The sequence below is a fragment of the Mugil cephalus genome, chromosome 16 (genome assembly GCF_022458985.1).
Source record: "Mugil cephalus isolate CIBA_MC_2020 chromosome 16, CIBA_Mcephalus_1.1, whole genome shotgun sequence".
Lineage (NCBI taxonomy): Eukaryota > Metazoa > Chordata > Actinopteri > Mugiliformes > Mugilidae > Mugil > Mugil cephalus.
The window spans coordinates 2,390,640-2,409,773 of record NC_061785.1 but is presented as its reverse complement, the minus strand read 5'-3'; the positions used below and the strand labels follow the sequence as shown (position 1 = coordinate 2,409,773).

The 19,134-nt window shown below is 39.8% G+C and overlaps 2 protein-coding genes across 3 annotated transcripts; both read left to right on the top strand.

Annotated features, from left to right (window-relative positions):
- The first annotated feature begins 3,110 nt into the window (after positions 1-3,110).
- On the top strand, positions 3,111-10,118 carry LOC125022786 (NLR family CARD domain-containing protein 3-like). The gene is made up of 8 exons (XM_047609713.1): positions 3,111-3,166; positions 3,336-5,124; positions 5,878-5,965; positions 6,332-6,372; positions 6,999-7,172; positions 7,409-7,582; positions 8,485-8,658; positions 9,409-10,118. The coding sequence occupies exons 1-8, from the start codon at positions 3,130-3,132 to the stop codon at positions 9,416-9,418; spliced, it is 2,487 nt and encodes an 828-aa protein (XP_047465669.1). The 5' UTR covers positions 3,111-3,129; the 3' UTR covers positions 9,419-10,118.
- Positions 10,119-12,717: 2,599 nt separating this feature from the next.
- Positions 12,718-18,456, top strand: LOC125023052 (translational activator of cytochrome c oxidase 1-like). 2 transcript variants are annotated; one of them, XM_047610126.1, is made up of 6 exons: positions 12,718-12,796; positions 12,933-13,299; positions 13,613-13,719; positions 15,300-15,433; positions 15,538-15,703; positions 16,676-18,456. In XM_047610126.1, exons 2-6 carry the CDS (start codon positions 13,011-13,013, stop codon positions 16,889-16,891), a joined length of 912 nt encoding a protein of 303 aa, XP_047466082.1. In that variant the 5' UTR covers positions 12,718-12,796; positions 12,933-13,010; the 3' UTR covers positions 16,892-18,456. The 2 variants fall into 2 exon arrangements, with proteins under 2 accessions (XP_047466082.1, XP_047466083.1); XM_047610127.1 differs by having other exon boundaries at positions 12,750-12,796; positions 12,953-13,299.
- Positions 18,457-19,134: the final 678 nt, after the last annotated feature.

Below are 19,134 nucleotides of genomic sequence, written 5' to 3'. Positions count from 1 at the left end.
TTCAGTTTAGTTTCACTTTCACCAGGATCGTGTCGCAGATGTTTTTGTCTCCGTGTCAAACTCCGTCTGAAGGTACTGAAGCAGTTTTGAATGTTTTCTTAGTTAACATCAGCTGTCAGCAGCTCAGCTCCGACAGAAGCAGCAGAAATCTGCAGCTCCATAAATTCACCTTAACGTGAATCAGAGGTTAAAGGGTAGAGTCTGGAGGAGGCCTGCTAGGAAACTGATCAGAGACACACCTGCTTCCTAAATATCATTTAAACTTAACTTTATTGTTTCCTTCAATGACACAATCTTTTATTTCTGTCTCTAGAAGATTGATCTGCTTTTCTAACAGGAAGAGGTAAAAATAACTAAATACTTTTAGTCCAATTCCACATAGAGACGCTTTATACACGATATACACATTTATAGAATAAAGATTATTTGTAGCAAATAATCGTTGTAAAACAGCACACAAGTTAAATAAAAATACAAGTATAAATGTATTATTTACAAAAATAAAATATAAACTGAACTTAAAGGCGGTAGCTCTTATATAAACATACATGTTCAAAGTTCAAGGTCCAGTAATACAGTGATACTTGAGAGTCCAGGTCAGACTCGGAGTTCAACAAATAAAATATATAAGAATTTAATTAATATAAGAAATTCATTTCGGAACGGACATGAGATATGTTGTGTTTATATGTGAGTTTATGTATAATATGTGAATATATTAAAGACTGAAGTGGTGTTTATTGTCACCTCCTCAGTATATGACTGAAAACATATTATTGTGAGATTGAGTTTGTCCTGGTCCCCCATGTCGTGCTGACAAGACACGACAACATGTTACAACACAGAATACAAAAGAAAGAAATTAACAGAAGGTTGACAATTGTAAGAAGAATGTGTCTAGAAATATATACAACATATTTAATATCAGTATAAAATATATAAAGTATATAAACTGTAAGAATGTATAAAATGTACACAGTGTCAGTGAAGGCATCATCATCAGTGTTTACAATATGAATGATTAGTGTTTCAGCAGCATGGACCAGAGACAGGACAGACTGGAGGGAACTGAACCAGAACCTGGACCTGGATCCAGCTGTGAGTCCTGGTCCAATGACATTATTACTGATATTAAACAGAGTCAAAGGTAAGTGGTTAATATCATTATAAAGAGAATTTTCCTGAATAATTAAGACGTTTTAGCGTGATTGTCTGATAAAAAAAAACAAACAAACTACAGTTTAGCAGCTCTCTGGTTCTGCAGCAATAAAACTAAAAGCTACAGCAGAAACACACAAGAAAATCCACACTATAAACAAGTAAAAGCACAGAAGTGTGAACTGGTAGGACGTAGCAGCACTTTAAAACAGGGACGATAAAACAACTGAGTCACAGAATGAACAACTAGTAATTAACAACAGAGCAAATGTGTCTGTAGAGTGCAAGTGGACTAGGGAGTAGGTATGGGTAGTAGGTCTACATTCTATTGGGGACAGGGCTGGTGGTTTAGCCTGATCTAATTTAATCAGTGGTGTTTTTCTATCAGGACCCATCAGAGACCAGAGTCTGATCAGGATGAACCCAGCTGTGTGTCCTTCAAGAGTGACCAGTCAAAGGATTTGGAGATTGTTTTTAAAGGAGCACATGGTTCTGGTCCAGAGAGGTAAAGTGTCAGTAAATGTATCTCACTTGAGGAGCTGAGGATAAATAAATGTTCACTTGCTCATGTCTGTTTCATCTCTGCTGCTTAGATGTTGTAGATGTTTCCTCAGAAGATAAACAGATTTTCATCTAAACAACACAGACACACTGGAAGAAGATGATAGACAACATATAGATACAGGAGAACAATCACTAACTTCATACAGATAGACAGGAGATAGACAAGAGACTGATCTTTGAAGCAGAGTAGTGTCTTCGATCTTTAATCAGCTGTTCAGTCTGTTTTCATGGAGACAAGTCTTCATTCTGTTTGACTCTGGACCAGAGAGAGAGAAGATGAGATCTGTCTGAGGAGAAAAGGAGCTAAACTAATGCTAAGCTAACCAGAGTTCATAAAGACACAGCCTGATGTCTGAGACTGATGTAGATCAGACCTCAATCCTCCTCTGATCAGAGACGCATCTTCCTTTACTGCTCTTTAAACCATCTGTCTTCTCTGAGAACATGTGGACGTTTTTGTCCCTTGTCCTTCAGGTGTATGTGGACAGATGAGTCCTGACCTGAAGACCTTGTTTCATTCATAGAGAAGATAAACTCAAGGTGAGTTTGGGGCAGGACATCACACTTTGTTACTTAGTGTCCAAAGTTAAAATAGTGAAGTATGTTTGAGGAGAGAAAGAAACAGCTGATGGCTCTGAGGTGAAGATCATGTGCCTCGCGAGGATTATCATCTCTAACATGATCAGTCAGAGAGTCTGAGGTTTCTTCATGTTTCTGTCTGGTTTGTTTTCTGGTGCTCAGGACGTTTTCCAGTGTTCAGTCTCTGGCTCTGGGTTCCTTCTCCAGCTGATTCATCAGGAGGCAAAGCTTGATGAAACAGCTGCAGACTGAGCTGTTGATGGTCAGTGGGAGGACTAGTAAACCTTTACCACTACAGAGACTCATCTGATTCACTCTTCACTTCCACATGTCACTCCAGGGACATTTAGCTTGTGTTTGTCTCTGTGTGGACAGACTTGATGAGAGATAATTGTTGATGATTGGTCCACAGAGTCCACCAGCAGAGCTCAGAGGTTCTCAGTGGTCAGTCTACCCAGCAGCATCAGACACAGCTGGACTCCATCTTTCTGGTCTGTACATGTACAACAACTACTTTCCATCATGTCCATGCTGCTCTTTGTAGACCAGTGGATTGTCAGTGTGTCCAACATGGTTCTGATGTTTGTCTCCATGGTTTCAGTCTGCTTGTGTCATTCATATCGTCTTCTGTTCCAGCTGCTGGAGGACAACATCATCACTTTTGTGAAAGAGGAGCTGAAGAAGATCCAGAAGGTTGTGAGTCCAGATTACCCAGAATGCTCAGAGAGTCAGAGGGAGGATGAGGAGGTGTTGGAGGGTGAGGATGAAGAGCAGAGGAGGAGCAGCAGAGATTTATTTATGAAGATAACAGTGAACTTCCTGAGGAGAATGAAGCAGGAGGAGCTGGCTGACTGTCTGCAGATCAGTAAGAGGATTTCTCTAAACATTGAAGTTGCTGGAGAAATGAGACATTTACTAATGTCTCAAGAGATTAACCAAGATATATTCACAAACTCATTCTTTGGAGCAATGACATGTTGGAATATTTACTGGAGAGTTTATTCTTTCATTTCATTTGCTTTTTCTCCATTCAGTAATTGAACCTCATGAAGTATGTGGACGTAAAGTTAAATCTACTCTGAAGGAGAAGTTCCAGTGTGTGTTTGAGGGGATTGCTAAAGCTGGAAACTCAACCCTTCTGAATGAGATCTACACAGAGCTCTACATCACAGAGGGAGGGACTGCAGAGGTCAATGATGAACATGAGGTCAGACAGATTGAAACAGCATCCAGGAAACCACACAGACCGGAAACAAGCATCAGACAAGAAGACCTCTTTAAAGCCTCACATGGAAGACATGGACCAATCAGAAGAGTGATGACAAAGGGAGTGGCTGGCATTGGGAAAACAGTCTTAACACAGAAGTTCACTCTGGACTGGGCTGAAGACAAAGTCAACCAGGACATCCTCTTCGTATTTCCATTGACTTTCAGAGAGCTGAATGTGGTGAAAGAGAGAAAGTTCAGCTTGGTGGAACTTGTTCATCACTTCTTCACTGAAACCAAAGAAGCAGGAATCTGCAGCTTTGAAGACTTCCAGGTTGTGTTCATCTTTGACGGTCTGGATGAGTGTCGACTTCCTCTGGACTTCCACAACACTGAGATCCTGACTGATGTTACAGAGTCCACCTCAGTGGATGTGCTGCTGACAAACCTCATCAGGGGGAAACTGCTTCCCTCTGCTCGCCTCTGGATAACCACACGACCTGCAGCAGCCAATCAGATCCCTCCTGAGTGTGTTGACATGGTGACAGAGGTCAGAGGGTTCACTGACCCCCAGAAGGAGGAGTACTTCAGGAAGAGGTTCAGAGATGAGGAGCAGTCCAGCAGCATCATCTCCCACATCAAGACATCACGAAGCCTCCACATCATGTGTCACATCCCAGTCTTCTGCTGGATCACTGCTACAGTTCTGGAGGATGTGTTGGAAACCAGAGAGGGAGGAGAGCTGCCCAAGACCCTGACTGAGATGTACATCCACTTCCTGGTGGTTCAGGCCAAAGTCAAGAAGGTCAAGTATGATGGAGGAGCTGAGACAGATCCACACTGGGATAAAAAGAGCAGGAAGATGATTGAGTCTCTGGGAAAACTGGCTTTTGATCAGCTGCTGAAAGGAAACCTGATCTTCTATGAATCGGACCTGACAGAGTGTGGCATCGATATCACAGCAGCCTCAGTGTACTCAGGAGTGTTCACACAGATCTTTAAAGAGGAGAGAGGCCTGTACCAGGACAAAGTGTTCTGCTTCGTCCATCTGAGTGTTCAGGAGTTTCTGGCTGCAGTCTACACGATCCACTGTTACACCAACAGGAAGACAGAGGAGCTGAAGGACTTCCTGGGAAGAACCTACAACTACTCATCTCTGGATGACTTTCTGAACAGAGTCATGATTAAATCCCTGGAGAGTAAAAATGGTCACCTGGACCTGTTAGTTCGCTTCCTTCATGGCCTCTCTCTGGAGTCCAACCAGAGGCTCTTAGGAGGTCTGCTGGGTCAGAGAAAGAACAGTCTAGAAATTATTCAGAGAACCATCAACAACCTGAAGAAGATGAACACTGATAAAATCTCTCCTGACAGAAGCATCAACATCTTCCACTGTCTGATGGAGATGAACGACCTCTCAGTTCATCAGGAGATCCAAGAGTTCCTGAAATCAGTGAACAGATCAAAGAAGGAACTCTCTGAGATCCACTGCTCAGCTCTGGCCTACATGCTGCAGATGACAGAGGAGGTTCTGGAAGAGTTGGACCTGGAGAAGTACAACACATCAATGGAGGGACGACGGAGACTGATTCCAGCTGTGAGGAACTGCAGAAAGGCTCGGTGAGTCCTGATGTGATCATTAACAAAATCAATCAGTGGAGATTAGTAGTTTAGTTCTTCAGACGTTCTCATTGTTCTTCAAACAGTGTTCCACTTTTTCTCTGCAAACATTAGTCAGTTGTGTTTAGTCCCAGGTGTTCTCCAGCTGTTTAAATCTGTTTTTCTAGTTATTGACTCTTTTCTTTCTGTTCCTCTGTCTTATTATTCTCTCCATCATTTTGTTAGTTTAGCTGAAACAGCCTCTGAGGCCTCACGTTACAATGATGAGAGGATATTGAAGGCTGTTTATAGAGTACAAAATAACCCTGAAGTCAGTGAAGTGGCTCCACATCAACATCTATCTGAAGCTTGTTAAGATCAACATGAGCCACCGTAAACTACTGATCATCCCACACAGACACTGACCCATCAATGGAGTATTTTAGTGACTGAGTGCATTAACCAATGAAGACAGTCCAGATGTTTGTCTCATCCAGATGTCCTCATGATGGATCAGATCCACTGACAGACTGTGGACAGTCTGGAAGCCTCAATGTAACTCAGTGTTGTCTCCATTCATCTAAACAAAGGTCTGAGAGAGATGATGACAATGATTGTTTCCTGTCAAACACAGTCAGAGAAAATGAGCTCAACCACTGGTGTGGAGACAAAATGTCCAACAGGATGTGTCCAACTGTCCACTCATCAACACATCATCTTCATAGAAATGTCTTCTTCCATTATAACAGATTTTATTTATTTCTCTCATGACAGACTTGCTGACTGTGGACTCTCAGAGAGTCACTGTGAAGTCGTGGTCTCAGCTCTGAAGTCCAACCCCTCCCATCTGAAACATCTGGACCTGAGTGGAAACAACCTGGAGGGTTCAGGAGTGAAGCATCTGTCTGCTGGACTGGAGAGTCCAAACTGTAAACTGGAGACTCTGGGGTCAGTTTTCATTTCTTTTCTTCTCAGGCTTCTGAAGAATGGAGATCCAGTTTAGATGAGTTCTCTTGTCAGGACTGTCAGATAGAAAAGGAGCTCAAAGAGTTATAATGAAGGAGCATCAGGTTCCTGAACATCAGCAGGTATCTCCTCAGTCATCGGTGGTGGGTCTGATCACAAACCACATCAAGTCCAGTCTTCACATGTGTTGACATTAACAGAGTTCTTGGTGTCACTAATCATTCTTTCTGTCCATACTGTCTGTGGACAAATCCCCTTATAGTCTGACTCCAATGAGACAAGATGGAGGACAACATCCACAGTGTTCTTGTGTTGTGTTGATCTTCAACTCATCTTGTTCTTCAGCACATCCAGTCAGTATCAGTTTGTGTTTCCACAGTGTTTCCTGCTGAGCTGCAGTGGAGGGACAGGAACTCAAAGAGGAACTTTGATTAGTGTCAGTCAGACTGCTGAAGCTTCATATTAGTGTCAGCTCAACAGTAGAGTTGTGTTAGGAAGAGACCACTTCACAGTCAGTGTGGACAGCAGGAATCTCAACAATTCTGGAATCAGTCCATATGACATGTGACTGTTGTTGGAAGACACACTTGAACATGTCAACTTGTCCTTTAACATTTGAATGACACAAACCTCCTGAGACACCAAATCCAGGAAGAAGAAGGTCCTGGAATCAAAGAACTAATCAACAGTTTGTAGTCCAACATGTGTGAGGAGATATTGATCCTGTAATGAGGTCAGCAGCATCTTATTGATCTGTGTTGACATCAATAGTTGTCTGAATGTTGTGCTGATGTTTGGATGTTGTCTGTAGAAGGCTGACATGATGAAGATCCACAATAACACAAGGACAAAGTCACTCTACTCATTTTAGAGAACAGCTCATTGAACCCTACACGTTACAGTTGTTTCATCTTTTATTTTTTATTTAGATTGTGGAGATGCAGGCTGTCAGAGATCAGCTGTGATTCTCTGGTCTCAGCTCTGAAGTCCAACCCCTCCCATCTGAAACATCTGGACCTGAGTTACAACAACCTGGAGAATTCAGGAGTGAAGCAGCTGTGTGGTTTTCTGGAGAGTCCAGACTGTAGACTGGAGACTCTGGAGTGAGTTCACTGTCTGTTACTGTTGTAGATCTGATATGTTTAATCAACCAACTGAATCTAATTTATTTTCATTAATAACTTGATTGTTCCTTAAGGTGAAGACAAATAGAAACTCATATAAATAACTGTATAATGTTGAGCTTCATTCCTGGTCAACACACATTGATGAGGACACGTTTAAACCCTCAACACATCTGACTGATCATCAATCATTTCATCTTTTATTCTTTATTCAGGTTAATAGACTGCAGTTTATCAGAGATCAGCTGTGACTCTCTGGGACCAGCTCTGAAGTCCAACCCCTCCCACCTGAAACATCTGGACCTGAGTAAAAACAACCTGAAGGATTCAGGAGTGAAGCAGCTGTGTGGTTTTCTGGAGAGTCCAGACTGTAGACTGGAGACTCTGAGGTCAGACTCCATGTTTTCTTTGTGTTCTGAGATGAAAATGATGGTATAGTTGTGGTAACTCTAACCTGCAGTCATCAGGCTGATATTCTTCTGATCCACACTGAGGATATTCATGGTAAAGTCTGTTTTCTTCTTCTGTGCTTTATTTTCCTGCTGATGAAACGTGGAGCTGATCAATCAGCTGATTGGTTGTTGAAGCCATTGATCAGTAGCAAACATTTGCTGCTTTTAGTTTCTGATGATTTTCTTTTCTCTGGTTTCTCTCATTTTAAACTGAATTTCTTTGGACTGAAGATGTCACCTTGTCCACTGAAAACTGTCTCCGTTTTTTTTTTTTGATGTGAATTTGGTTTGACAACTAATCAGAGGAATGTAAAGATCAATGATGGATAATAAATGTTTATCCTCAATGTTCAGTCTGAAGAGATGGTGCAACTCTCAGTGATACCAGGAACTTTGTCTTTTAACCTCACATCTTTTATTCTTTGTTCAGGTTAATAGACTGCAGTTTGTCAAAGATCAGCTGTGATTCTCTGGTCTCAGCTCTGAAGTCCAACCCCTCCCATCTGAAACATCTGAGTCTGAGCATCAACAACCTGAAGGATTCAGGAGTGAAGCAGCTGTGTGGTTTTCTGGAGAGTCCAGACTGTAGACTGGAGACTCTGGAGTGAGTTCACTGTCTGTTACTGTTGTAGATCTGATATGTTTAATCACCAACTGAATCTAATTCACCTTAACAAATAACTTTATTGTTCTTCAAGGTGAAGAAAAATAAAAACTAATTTAAATAACTGTATAATGTTGAGCTTCATTCCTGGTCAACACACACTGATGAGGACACGTTTAAAACCTCAACACATCTGACTGATCATCAATAATTTAATCTTTTATTCTTTATTCAGGCTGATTAAATGCAGTTTGTCAGAGATCAGCTGTGATTCTCTGGTCTCAGCTCTGAAGTCCAACCCCTCCCATCTGAAACATCTGGAACTGAGCAGAAACAACCTGAAGGATTCAGGAGTGAGGCAGCTTCTTTATCTTGTGGAGAGTCCAGACTATAAACTGGAGACTCTGAGGTGAGTAGAGGGTTCCAGTCAGTCCATGCTGCTTTCATCAGTATCGTCCTAAACACAGTTAGTATCAAAGATCCAGTGTTTCCTGTAAACCTGCAGCTTCTCAGTGAAGCTGTGAGAGGAGAATGGAGACAGGCTTCAGGATTGGACAGAAAGACAGAGAGAGAGACAACAGTCAGCCAATCAGATGAGCCAGAAGCTTGTTGTAATAATGAGTTTGAGTTGATGTGAAGACGACTGTTGTGGTTGTGTTGATGTGTCCAGGAAATAAAGCTGGATTCCAGCTGACAGCCTTCCAAGATGTATAGAGACAGTGGTGGTCATTCATCACATCTGATCAACAACTGATCACAGCTCTGAGATCAGTCTGACTGAAGCCTGCACATCACAGAAGCAGCGTTACATTTAGTAACCATGAGTTTCTTAGTCAGCTGATCTTTGTTTCCATGGAGCAGCAGTAAATCCATCACTAAAGTGTTGGTGCAGTAATGAAGCGTTCAGGACTCTCAGCAGTTTCTTAGTGAAATCTGCAGAGGAAACAGACTTGATGCTAAAAGTCTCTGCAGGTCTGTGTGTGTTCACTCCAACACGTTAACATGAAGCTGAAAGGAAGCTGGCTGAGCTCCACAGCTGCTCCACTGCTGCTCTGAACAGGACTCAAGTCCCTGCTGCTCTTTCTACTGGATTTGATGATGAACGGAGTCTCTGAAAACACTCCTTCATCTCCTCTCTTCTTTCTTATTCTCTCTACAGGTGGAGGTAAACAGGAGGGTATGTGTCGTGAGAGGATGAGCTGTGTCCTGATGATCCAGAGGTTGAAGCAGACTCTGACTGGACCATGTTACTGGGAGTTGGGGAGGAGAGCTTCATCCACATGGTCTCCATTTAAGACCATCAACAGAGCTGCACTTCAACTCTTCACAGAGCTCCAACAAATCAAGTCCAGTCCCTCATCAATGATTCAGACACATGTCAACTTGCCAGCATCAACAGTCCTTCCTGATGTTGTCTAGATGTTTGCTCCTTGTCTTCTCTTGTCTCCATAAAAACAGTAGATGTTTTATTTATTCTACAGGTCAACCTAGTCAACCTCTGGTCCATCTGTCTGTCTCTGAGAGATGGACCAGAGGAAAATTTTGATGTTCAAAGTTTATTTTTTCACAGCTCATGAGACAAAATTGTGATTCTCATTTCAGCCTCATATTGTTTCCATTTTGCCTGTTCGGCTTTTAAAAGTCACTTGGGGCAATAGCGTGAGACATAAGTGGCTTGAGTCATACTTGAGAGTAAGGAGATACCTTACTCAGTCTCATAAATGGCTCATTCTTTTCTGCATGTGGATTGCACAAAGAATTTAAGGATTCATTTTTACTTAGTCCATTTAACCTCTTCATCCCTAGGCTTATTTTTCTGCCTCCTGTGCAAAAATGACATATAATAATAAATGTGTTATATCTTCAAAACTCTAAGGGCTGTATGAATAATTTTTGTCACCTGTGACTCAAACACCAGTGAGATTGCTGCAAAAGTGTCAGGATAAAAATATATGTTTCTGTGTCAGAGAAAATTAATCTGGAACAAAGTAAAAAAATATATAAATTTCTGTTCTTGTCTAAAAAAAACCCCACATTATTTAGAGTAACAACCACCCCTAATATGTGGGATAGTAGCTCAGTTCAAATATGAATTAGTAATGTAAAATCTGACAAGTAACTGTAACTGTCATCAAGTAACCGCAAAAGTAGATGTTAAAAATGTGAATCTGAACAATTTTAGAGATGTTTTAGCCCATTTATGTACAGGCAGAATCACAAATTATGCTTTTTTGTCACATTTTGGCACCATATGTGCCATTTGACCTTTCTCAGGTACCAGTCTGAAAAACTCATTTAGTTTCACTGATATATCACTAAATACAAATACAACAGTTTTGACTCATTCACTCAGACCGTTTTTAAAAGGAGGCCTTCAGTGAAACTCAAAGGAGAATATCTCGAGAACCGAAAGCCATGTCCAAATTTACCGTAGAAACCACCAATGAGGATCCAGAGCCAAGTAAACACAAAGATTGCATATTGTCAGCGACAATACACTCCAACCTAGAAGCCTCTTCCTCTTCATGTAAACAAACGGCAGCACCATGATTCATTTCACACTGACACAGGGTCATAGGAGAAGCCATTAGCAGCGTTTTGGAGTTGGAATAGAACTTTTAACCACACAGCAGCCAAGGTATGACATACTTTATGATTTATTTTTGCGACTCTTTGGCTTCTATCTCTCTGAGTTTTTGTCGCACAGTGAAGAGACACACATCTTTGTAATCAGCAGGATCTCTGCTTTCACATGTTGTGTGGCTCTCTTTTAGATGAGTTTCTCACCATTTTGGCGTAGTACGTGCTCGGAATGGTGCATGCTATCATATGTTTTAGACCGTATGTATCGCACGGGTCTCACCTGTACAGGGGGTGCTCGGTTAAGATGGACTATGTGAAGACAGTCCTCTTTGCTTCAGCATGGATAACAGCCACAGGGGTAGGGGACAGGAAGAGGCAACTATCTGGATACAGCTCTTGCTTCCCAGACCTGTTTGTAGCCACACCACCAACATGAACTTGTATCTGCTACTTTATCCAGAAGGTCCTTGCTTTCTAAAGTTGGTCAACACCTGTAACACACACAAAAAAAAAATGGATTGAACTGTTAATTTAAGTGTGGATTGAACTGATTTTTTCCCTCCAACGTGGTCTCGCAGTAGCCATTGATATCTATGTCGCAGTAGTTAGCCAACAGGCTAATTCACATTTGTGGCCGACGGTGCTCAATGTTTTCAGCTACGGATCTGCCAAGTGTTTTAGCCACAAATATATGCATACAAATGTTATAAAATAACATTTAGTAGATATTTGATTTACTCCATTTCATTCGTTTGTTGCTCATGTCAATCCTCGACGTTTGCTTTTGCACTTGTGGCATTCCCATCACGGAGATAACACGGTTCACGGTTCTTCTCCTCCCATCTCCCAACCTCTGCAAGTGGATAAAGATTAAAAAATAAAATAAAATAAAAAAATCTGCACACTTTTGCCATCCAGCAATTGAAACAACTGTGATGTTATTATTATTATTGTGTTTAAATATTTCGTCTGAGTCATTTCTTAAGTTTTGTATTTTTTGCATAGGTTAATATTGTATGTATGTATATATATATATATTTAGTTACTTCAAGGCCAGGTATGTAATTTATTTTTGGCTTTATTTTGTCCAAATTCACCAATAGTCTGTTGATATATTGCAATTATGAGAGAACATTTGGCTTCTGTGCCTCCTCCCGACTGTGTTTATAGGCTTTATAAAAAACTATTATTAGTATTTTGGTCATTCTTGTGATGGAAGAATAAAGAAGTTGATTAAAGTGAAGTGTATGAATTTGATTAATTACCCGTGAGGCTAAGCTAGAAAAATGTAAAAAGTCTATTCCTGATTAATTTAGAATACAGAAATAAAATAGTCAATCATAAAACTTATTTTGTGGCAGTAGCCTACATCCGGATGAGAATTCCATGAGTGTTTGTGGAGAGCTCTTGATTTGCTCTCCCTGATTTTCTGAATAGACACAGACACTGAATTAAAATGAAAACCTTTTTCTGCATGAGATGAATAAATTACATTTAGATGAGAACAGATAGAGTTCATAGAGCAAGTTCTCCAATTGCTCTGCCCGAGATCTCAACAGCGAGAAAATTTTAAGAATCATTCTGGAGCTTGATGAGATTTCCTTTTAGAAATGGTCTAATGTGACATTTTATGTGCCTTGTTGTTCAGGAGAGAAAAAAAAAATAGAAACTGGAGACAAGTTAAGTAGGAGAAATAAATTAAACATCTTTGAAGGCTCATTTTGGCCAAAAACAGATAAAAAAAAAAAAAAAGATCCTCTGGAGGATACTGAAACTATGGAGGAACGCTCTTTAACTCCTGATTGATTGTTTAATGATTATTAACAAATAAATGACTATGAAAGAAACTTACTGAGTCAATTTGGCTTTTATTTTGACAGGTCGGCGTCTGACGTCACCATAACCCGGAAGTGCCGGGTTAACAACAAGGACAGAAGCAGCTGCTCTTCGGACTTATCAAAGCTGTAAGTTGGAACATATCCGGGTGTTTTCATTCATTTATTCTCGTCAGCACGTATATTTATTTACATTTCTCGTTATTTAAGTTGTAAATACGTTAGAAGTGAAGAAATTAAGTTAGAAACGAATCCCTGTTGACAGAGACCTGCAGGCGCATGTAGGTCAGGATCCTCCTCTGGTTCTGGGTCTGAGTCTGGTTCCGGTGGTGTGTGGAGGTTCATGGCGGGACAGGGGCTGCTCAGGGGGGCTCTTCGGATCCTCCGTCCCGCGACACTGGCCTTGACTTCCAGCTGCGTCCCGGCCCGGTCGGAGCCGCTCCGTCTGCCCGCTCCATGTGCGCTGCACCCGGCGTGGAGGACGTTCCCCGTCCGGTGCCTGCAGCTGAGCTCCGGCCTGTGTGCAGGACACAACAAGTGGTCCAAGGTGAAACACATCAAGGGCCCCAAAGATGAGGCGAGGGGGAGGATGTTCATGAAGTATGGCATGATGATAAGAATAGCAGTGAAAGGTAAGCACCATTTAATATTCATATTCAAGATTATTATTATTATTATTAGGGATAAAAACAATTGCACAACTGTGACTAAAAGCTCCTTATTGTTAAAAAACCTTATGGTTGCAGGCAAACCCTTATTAATCCCACCAGGGGTAACTGGTTGCTTACTATTATACACAAGTACATACAATAAAAATAGATAAAAGTAGAATAGAATGTGATGCACAGTTAAAAAGGAGCAGAGTATTGTTATTATTTGTATCATTTTATTGCACGGTTCTTGCTGACTGAAGCTGATTTGGGTTCTGGTCCCTGTCCCCTGCAGAAGGAGGCTCCAACCCAGAGATGAACGTAAACCTTGCCCACATACTGGAGCAGTGCAGGAGCAAGAACATGCCCAAAGCCTCCATAGACGCTGCGATCAAGAGCGCGGTGGGTTCACTGACGTCTGCACGGGATCGGTTTTACCTTTTATGCCTCTACGCTTTCTGACATCTTAAGTTATTTTGCAAATTTCAATCAATTACAAGCTACCTGTTAGTATTTAAATCAGCTCCACCTCTACTAACGCACACGTTAATGCTTAAGTAAATCAAATTCAACACATCTGAAGCCCTAATAGAGTAAAAATTACACATGCAAATTACCTTCAGTATTTCTCACAGATACAGAGGTCCTGAGATAAAACTAATCCAGTGTGAATCTCTGTGTTTTTAACTTTGTTTTAAGACTTTAGTTTGATTTTCATTTTGTTTCCTGTCTCTTGTCCCTTAAGAATCATGAAGGATGTTTAATAAATCGAGATGTTAGGGAGCAAAGTGGAGACGTCTCTGACTCATTCACCCATTCAGACCAAGGATGAAATAATTAAATCAAACGTTAATGTGTTCATCTGGAAAGGTGGAGCTGGTTTAAACACTGACAGGTCTTTCCTGGGATCAACACACTCAAAAATATATTTGTTATTATCATGTAGAATTTGTAAAATAATTGGAAGTGTCAGAAAGTGTAAATTGTCCTCTTTTTATTTTCGGGTCCTTATTGTGAGGAGAAACAGTGACACCTGGCGGTTGACTGTAATTACAGCAGCTGTTGAAACGAGACATAACTATGGATCAGAAATTAGAGTAAAACACAGACTTTATTCATCCCATACGAATGAAACACATTAAACTCAGACATAGGGGGTAATATCTATAATATCTGAATCACAGGACGTCCTCAGGTAAAAATATTCCCGTGCAAAAAGGACTTAAATCTCTTTATTCTGCAGGATTTTGTTGCATCTTGAATAGTTCACTATTTGTATTTGGACTTATACCCAAGAAGGATTCATTCTAGAAGATACATGTATGGACAACTTTAGACTCCACACTGCACCAGTTTTATGACATACATTCTTTATTGTTCATTGTTAAAATTCAACACAAGAGAAAAAACAAACAAAAAAAAAAACAGAACAATATCATGTCAAACACAAACATCTTTTTCCACAAATAAGCAAAATAAGCAAAAGTGCTTCTAGGCTTAGACACAATTTTATCGATCCCTTTGGGATGAATCCAGCAGCTACATACAAGAATTAGAAATAAGAAATATAATAGGCAATAAACTCTGAACCGATTAAATTACAAATAACAAATCTATGATCCTTCTCCACAATCATATCAATCAAATGTAATGTTTTTTTTTTGTTAATTGTGATAAACAAAATCCTAAAGAATTCTGTGTAATTGTTCATTTAAAGAAATTTTTTATAATTATCAATAAAAACATCTGTATCTGTTTTTAAATTCTACAGTACGAATACGTTCTTCCAAACCACAAACTCATGAACATGCTTTTAAAGTTTCATTTTTTGGAGCAAGTTTTGAATGTTTTCAGAGAGTTTGTGTTATTTTTTTGCTTTAAATAAAACTAATGGTGTTTAACTTTAACCAAGTCCATAATTTTAAAGACCTGTGCTTCATGAAGTTTCATGTGAAGGAGTAAATCTGTTCCTGGTCGTGTAGGACAAGGCCAAACCGGCGTCGCAGCACATGGTTGAAGCTCGGGGGCCGGGAGGATGTCTGCTGCTCATCGAGATCCTGACCGACAACATCACGCACCTCAGACAGGAAATCAAACGCATCCTCTCCAGGAACGGGTAAAGACCAGTCCAGCTTCTGAGATTTAGGATTCAAGGCTTTTTGTTTGTCGTTCTCAACCGTCCGGCTGTAATGTGAACCGTGACGCTGGTCTCTCCCTCAGAGGGATGCTGTCTGACGGAGCTCGTAATAACTTCAGTAAGAGGGGGGTGGTGGTGGTGGAGTCCGGTCAGGACGTCTCCGCGGAGAGAGCTCTGGAGCTGGCCATCGAGTCTGGGGCCGAGGACGTCCAGGAGGACGAGGACGAGGACGAGAAGCCCGTCCTCAAGGTCGGTTTGACAGAAACACAGCAGCTCAGACTCTCTGAGGAGCATTTTAGATGTCCTGTCAATAAAAAAAAGAAATTAGTTCAATCTTGAAATCTTAAATGATCCAGATAATGTTCTGTCATTATTAATACTAATGACACTTATTCATTTATTATTATCCTAATTTAAACACTATCTAGAGGTTTTTCAGTGATATTGTTATATTATTTGTCTGTAAAGGCTTCAGTGCTGATTGTTTGATGTGTCCATTGATGTTTTATTCTTTCTTTTATTTGTCTGTTCCTTTCTGTTAAATGTGAAGGAGCTTCTTCACTAAAAAGTATTATTATATTTTAACATTTCTAATTCATTCCTCCTCTTTTATTACATATAAACAGTGAGAATATAAAAAAAGTCGACACACATCCGAAGATTAATTCATAGAAAGATTCATTTAACTAATTTAAATTAAATAGTCTTCAAACTGGTATTTGGGTTAAAGTGATTAATAAATGTTAATGTATTGAGCTGAATATTAGAAACGGGTTCATTATAGATGTTTAGATCAAGTCAACTACGGTGCAGCAGCTAAACAAAAGATGTGAAAACGTTGAGAATATATAAAATATAAAAATATATATCCTGTATATACGAAGTAGACTAAATATACAGGATATTTTTCATATTTTATGTAGATTTATTGTTGATTGAAGTTTCAAATATTTATCTAAATGTAAACTAATACTAATAAATTATTGGCATTGAAGAAATAAATCATTTTATTTTATTTTTTTTTCATACATATTTTCTAGTGACGAGTGAACGAAGCCTCTTTTTATTTCCGGGTCTTTACTGTGAGGAGAAACAGTGACACCTGGTGGCAGACTGGAGTTACAGCCGCTGTTCTAGTTCTAGTTAGAAGTAAACATCAGACATGACTCTTGGATCTAAAGCTACAGTGAGAATAATATTTCCTGAACTCTGTCTCTTCAGTTTATTTGCGACACGGCCGACGTTTGGAAGGTCCGAGCTTCTCTGAAGGAGCTGGGGACGAACGTCACGTCCTCGGGGCTGGAGTTTGTCCCTCGCACCCAATTGTCTCTGGACGAGGACCAGCTGGACGCCGCCTGGTCTCTGATAGACGCTCTCAGCGACCTCCCGGACGTGGTCCGGGTCTGGGACAACATCGGGGCCGACGGGGACAGCTGAGGACATTTAAATTCTCAAAAAAAAATAAATAAATAAAAAAAAAAAAAGGACATTTCCATCAGACGCCTTGTGCAGCATCAGTGGGCGTGTCGGCCATTTTGTTGCTGATGCATTGTGGGAAAAACTAGGAAAACTGGGGAGGTGAAAGTTTTTTTCAGTGTTGGTTTTCACAAAGTTTGCTGCTTCAGTGTTTTTAGATCTTTTTGTCCGATGTTACCATGGTAACGCCGAAGTGTAATCACAAGCGTCTCATAAGAGTCAGACAGTTATATTAAGTTTATGCAAAGAGTCAGTATTTCTCCTCTTTTCCAGTCAACGTCTGGGCCACATCCTGACTGACGGCAGCTCATTGTTGCGTAACCAGTGTCAGAATTTGTGTGTTTTTGTTGCCTCCTGAGAAATGACCACATGTTCTGGGGAGTTTCTTGGTCATGGACCCAAAACTTCTGTGCAAACTTCTCCATCACGCTGTTGCTCTCAGAGATAATTTGGTTCCATTCTTGATTCATGGCTTCGTCTTCAGGCTGAGAGAGAACAGGACTCTGGGCTCTGAACCTTTTGCAGAACATCAGTCTGTCCCTGATGTTTTTCCTGGAGGGAAGTGGCTTCTTTGCTTCCCTTCTTGACACCAGGTCGTCCCCCAAATGTCTGCAGATGTCCTCACACCCGTCTGCAGCCATTCCTGACCGAGCGATGCTGCAGCTGAAGCAACTTTTGGAGACAAACCTGGAGTTTGTTGGACTTTTTCTGGCTTCATGACTCTTTCTTCACAACAGCTAAACCTCTCTCCTTGAAGTTCTTGATGATCCTATAAATGGTTGATTTAGATTCGTTTCTTATCCTAGAGTTCATGCAAACCTGCCCCGTCAGGTTCAACGGACACTTCTAACTTCAGAAAAGTGAGTAAATGACCCGTAGAAACATAATAAACCAAAAGAACATCATGGAAGGTTTCTCACGCCTCATTGAATTCATTCTAAAAAAGAAAAAAAAATGGCGTCTAAGAATAAGAAGAAGAACTTTAGTGGCTCAGAGAAAGAAAATCTCATTTTCAGCAGCGTCAGCGGCTAAGCTAAATGCTAAGCTAAATGCTAAGCTAAAGGCTAAGCTAAAGGAATGGGTACAGATCACAGGTTCTGTTCATTTCGTTGGTCTCTTTGTGGCTGAAATACAGTGGAAATATTTTTTTCTTTTTTGGGATGAACCTGATTTTCATTTAAATTTATCTCATCACTTCATCACATTCTGGTGTGTGAAAATTATCCATCATTAAAAAATGAGGCAGCAGACTTTGTGAAAATTAATATTTGTGTCATTCTCAAAACTTGTGGCCACGACTGTAAAGATGATTTAAGATGAAACTCAGACGAGGAACTTTGAAGTCATTCTGACCAGGTCGGTTCTTTCTTTCTTTTAAAGATAAAATGATTAAAGAGGAGAAAGTTCTCTCTGCTCCACATGCTTCATGTAAAACCATCAGCTTTGACGTTTGTTCTGCAGCAGCTGATTCTGTTCATTCACTGCGTTTTGTTTATTGAGGAAAATAAACTATTAAATTAAATGAACTATTGAAAATTATTATTATTTTTTTTATTTTTAAAGCTGTATTTTATTCCACACATGTCACTAAAATGAGCTAAAAGAACAAAAAAAAAAGCAAAATAAAAAAGTTCAAACTCATTTTAAGGCACGAAAACGAGACGTTAAATTCCTCAGTTCATTACTACGCTGCTTATTTTATTAATTAATTCATCATTTTTGTCTCTAAAATATAGAAAATATGTAAAAATAATAAAACTACAGAAGCTTATTGCATTCATTTGGAAAAAAACATTTTTTTTTTCTAAGTAACTTATTTTTGAGTTTGTTTTTCAGGCCAATTATAAGTAAGAGTAATATAATTCTTTGGTTTGTTACTATTTATTTATTTTTTTATTTTTCCTGTTTTTCAGATATTTATTTTTTCTAACCCTCTCTGTTTTTCATGGTAATTTTTTCCCTCCTATTAGAGTAAATAGAAAAAATATGGAATAAGGAAAAAAAAACTTCAATCAACAAACCAAAAAATAAATTAATCAATAAATAAATTACTCAGAAAAACAAACCAAAATAAATAAATCAATTAAGTAAATTACTTATTACACCAAAAAATAAGTCGCTTAGATGTTTCATTCTTTCTTTCTTTTTTAAATTAAAGTAAGTAGTTGTCAGAGTTTCTGTTGTGCGGTGGCAGCACTGAACAT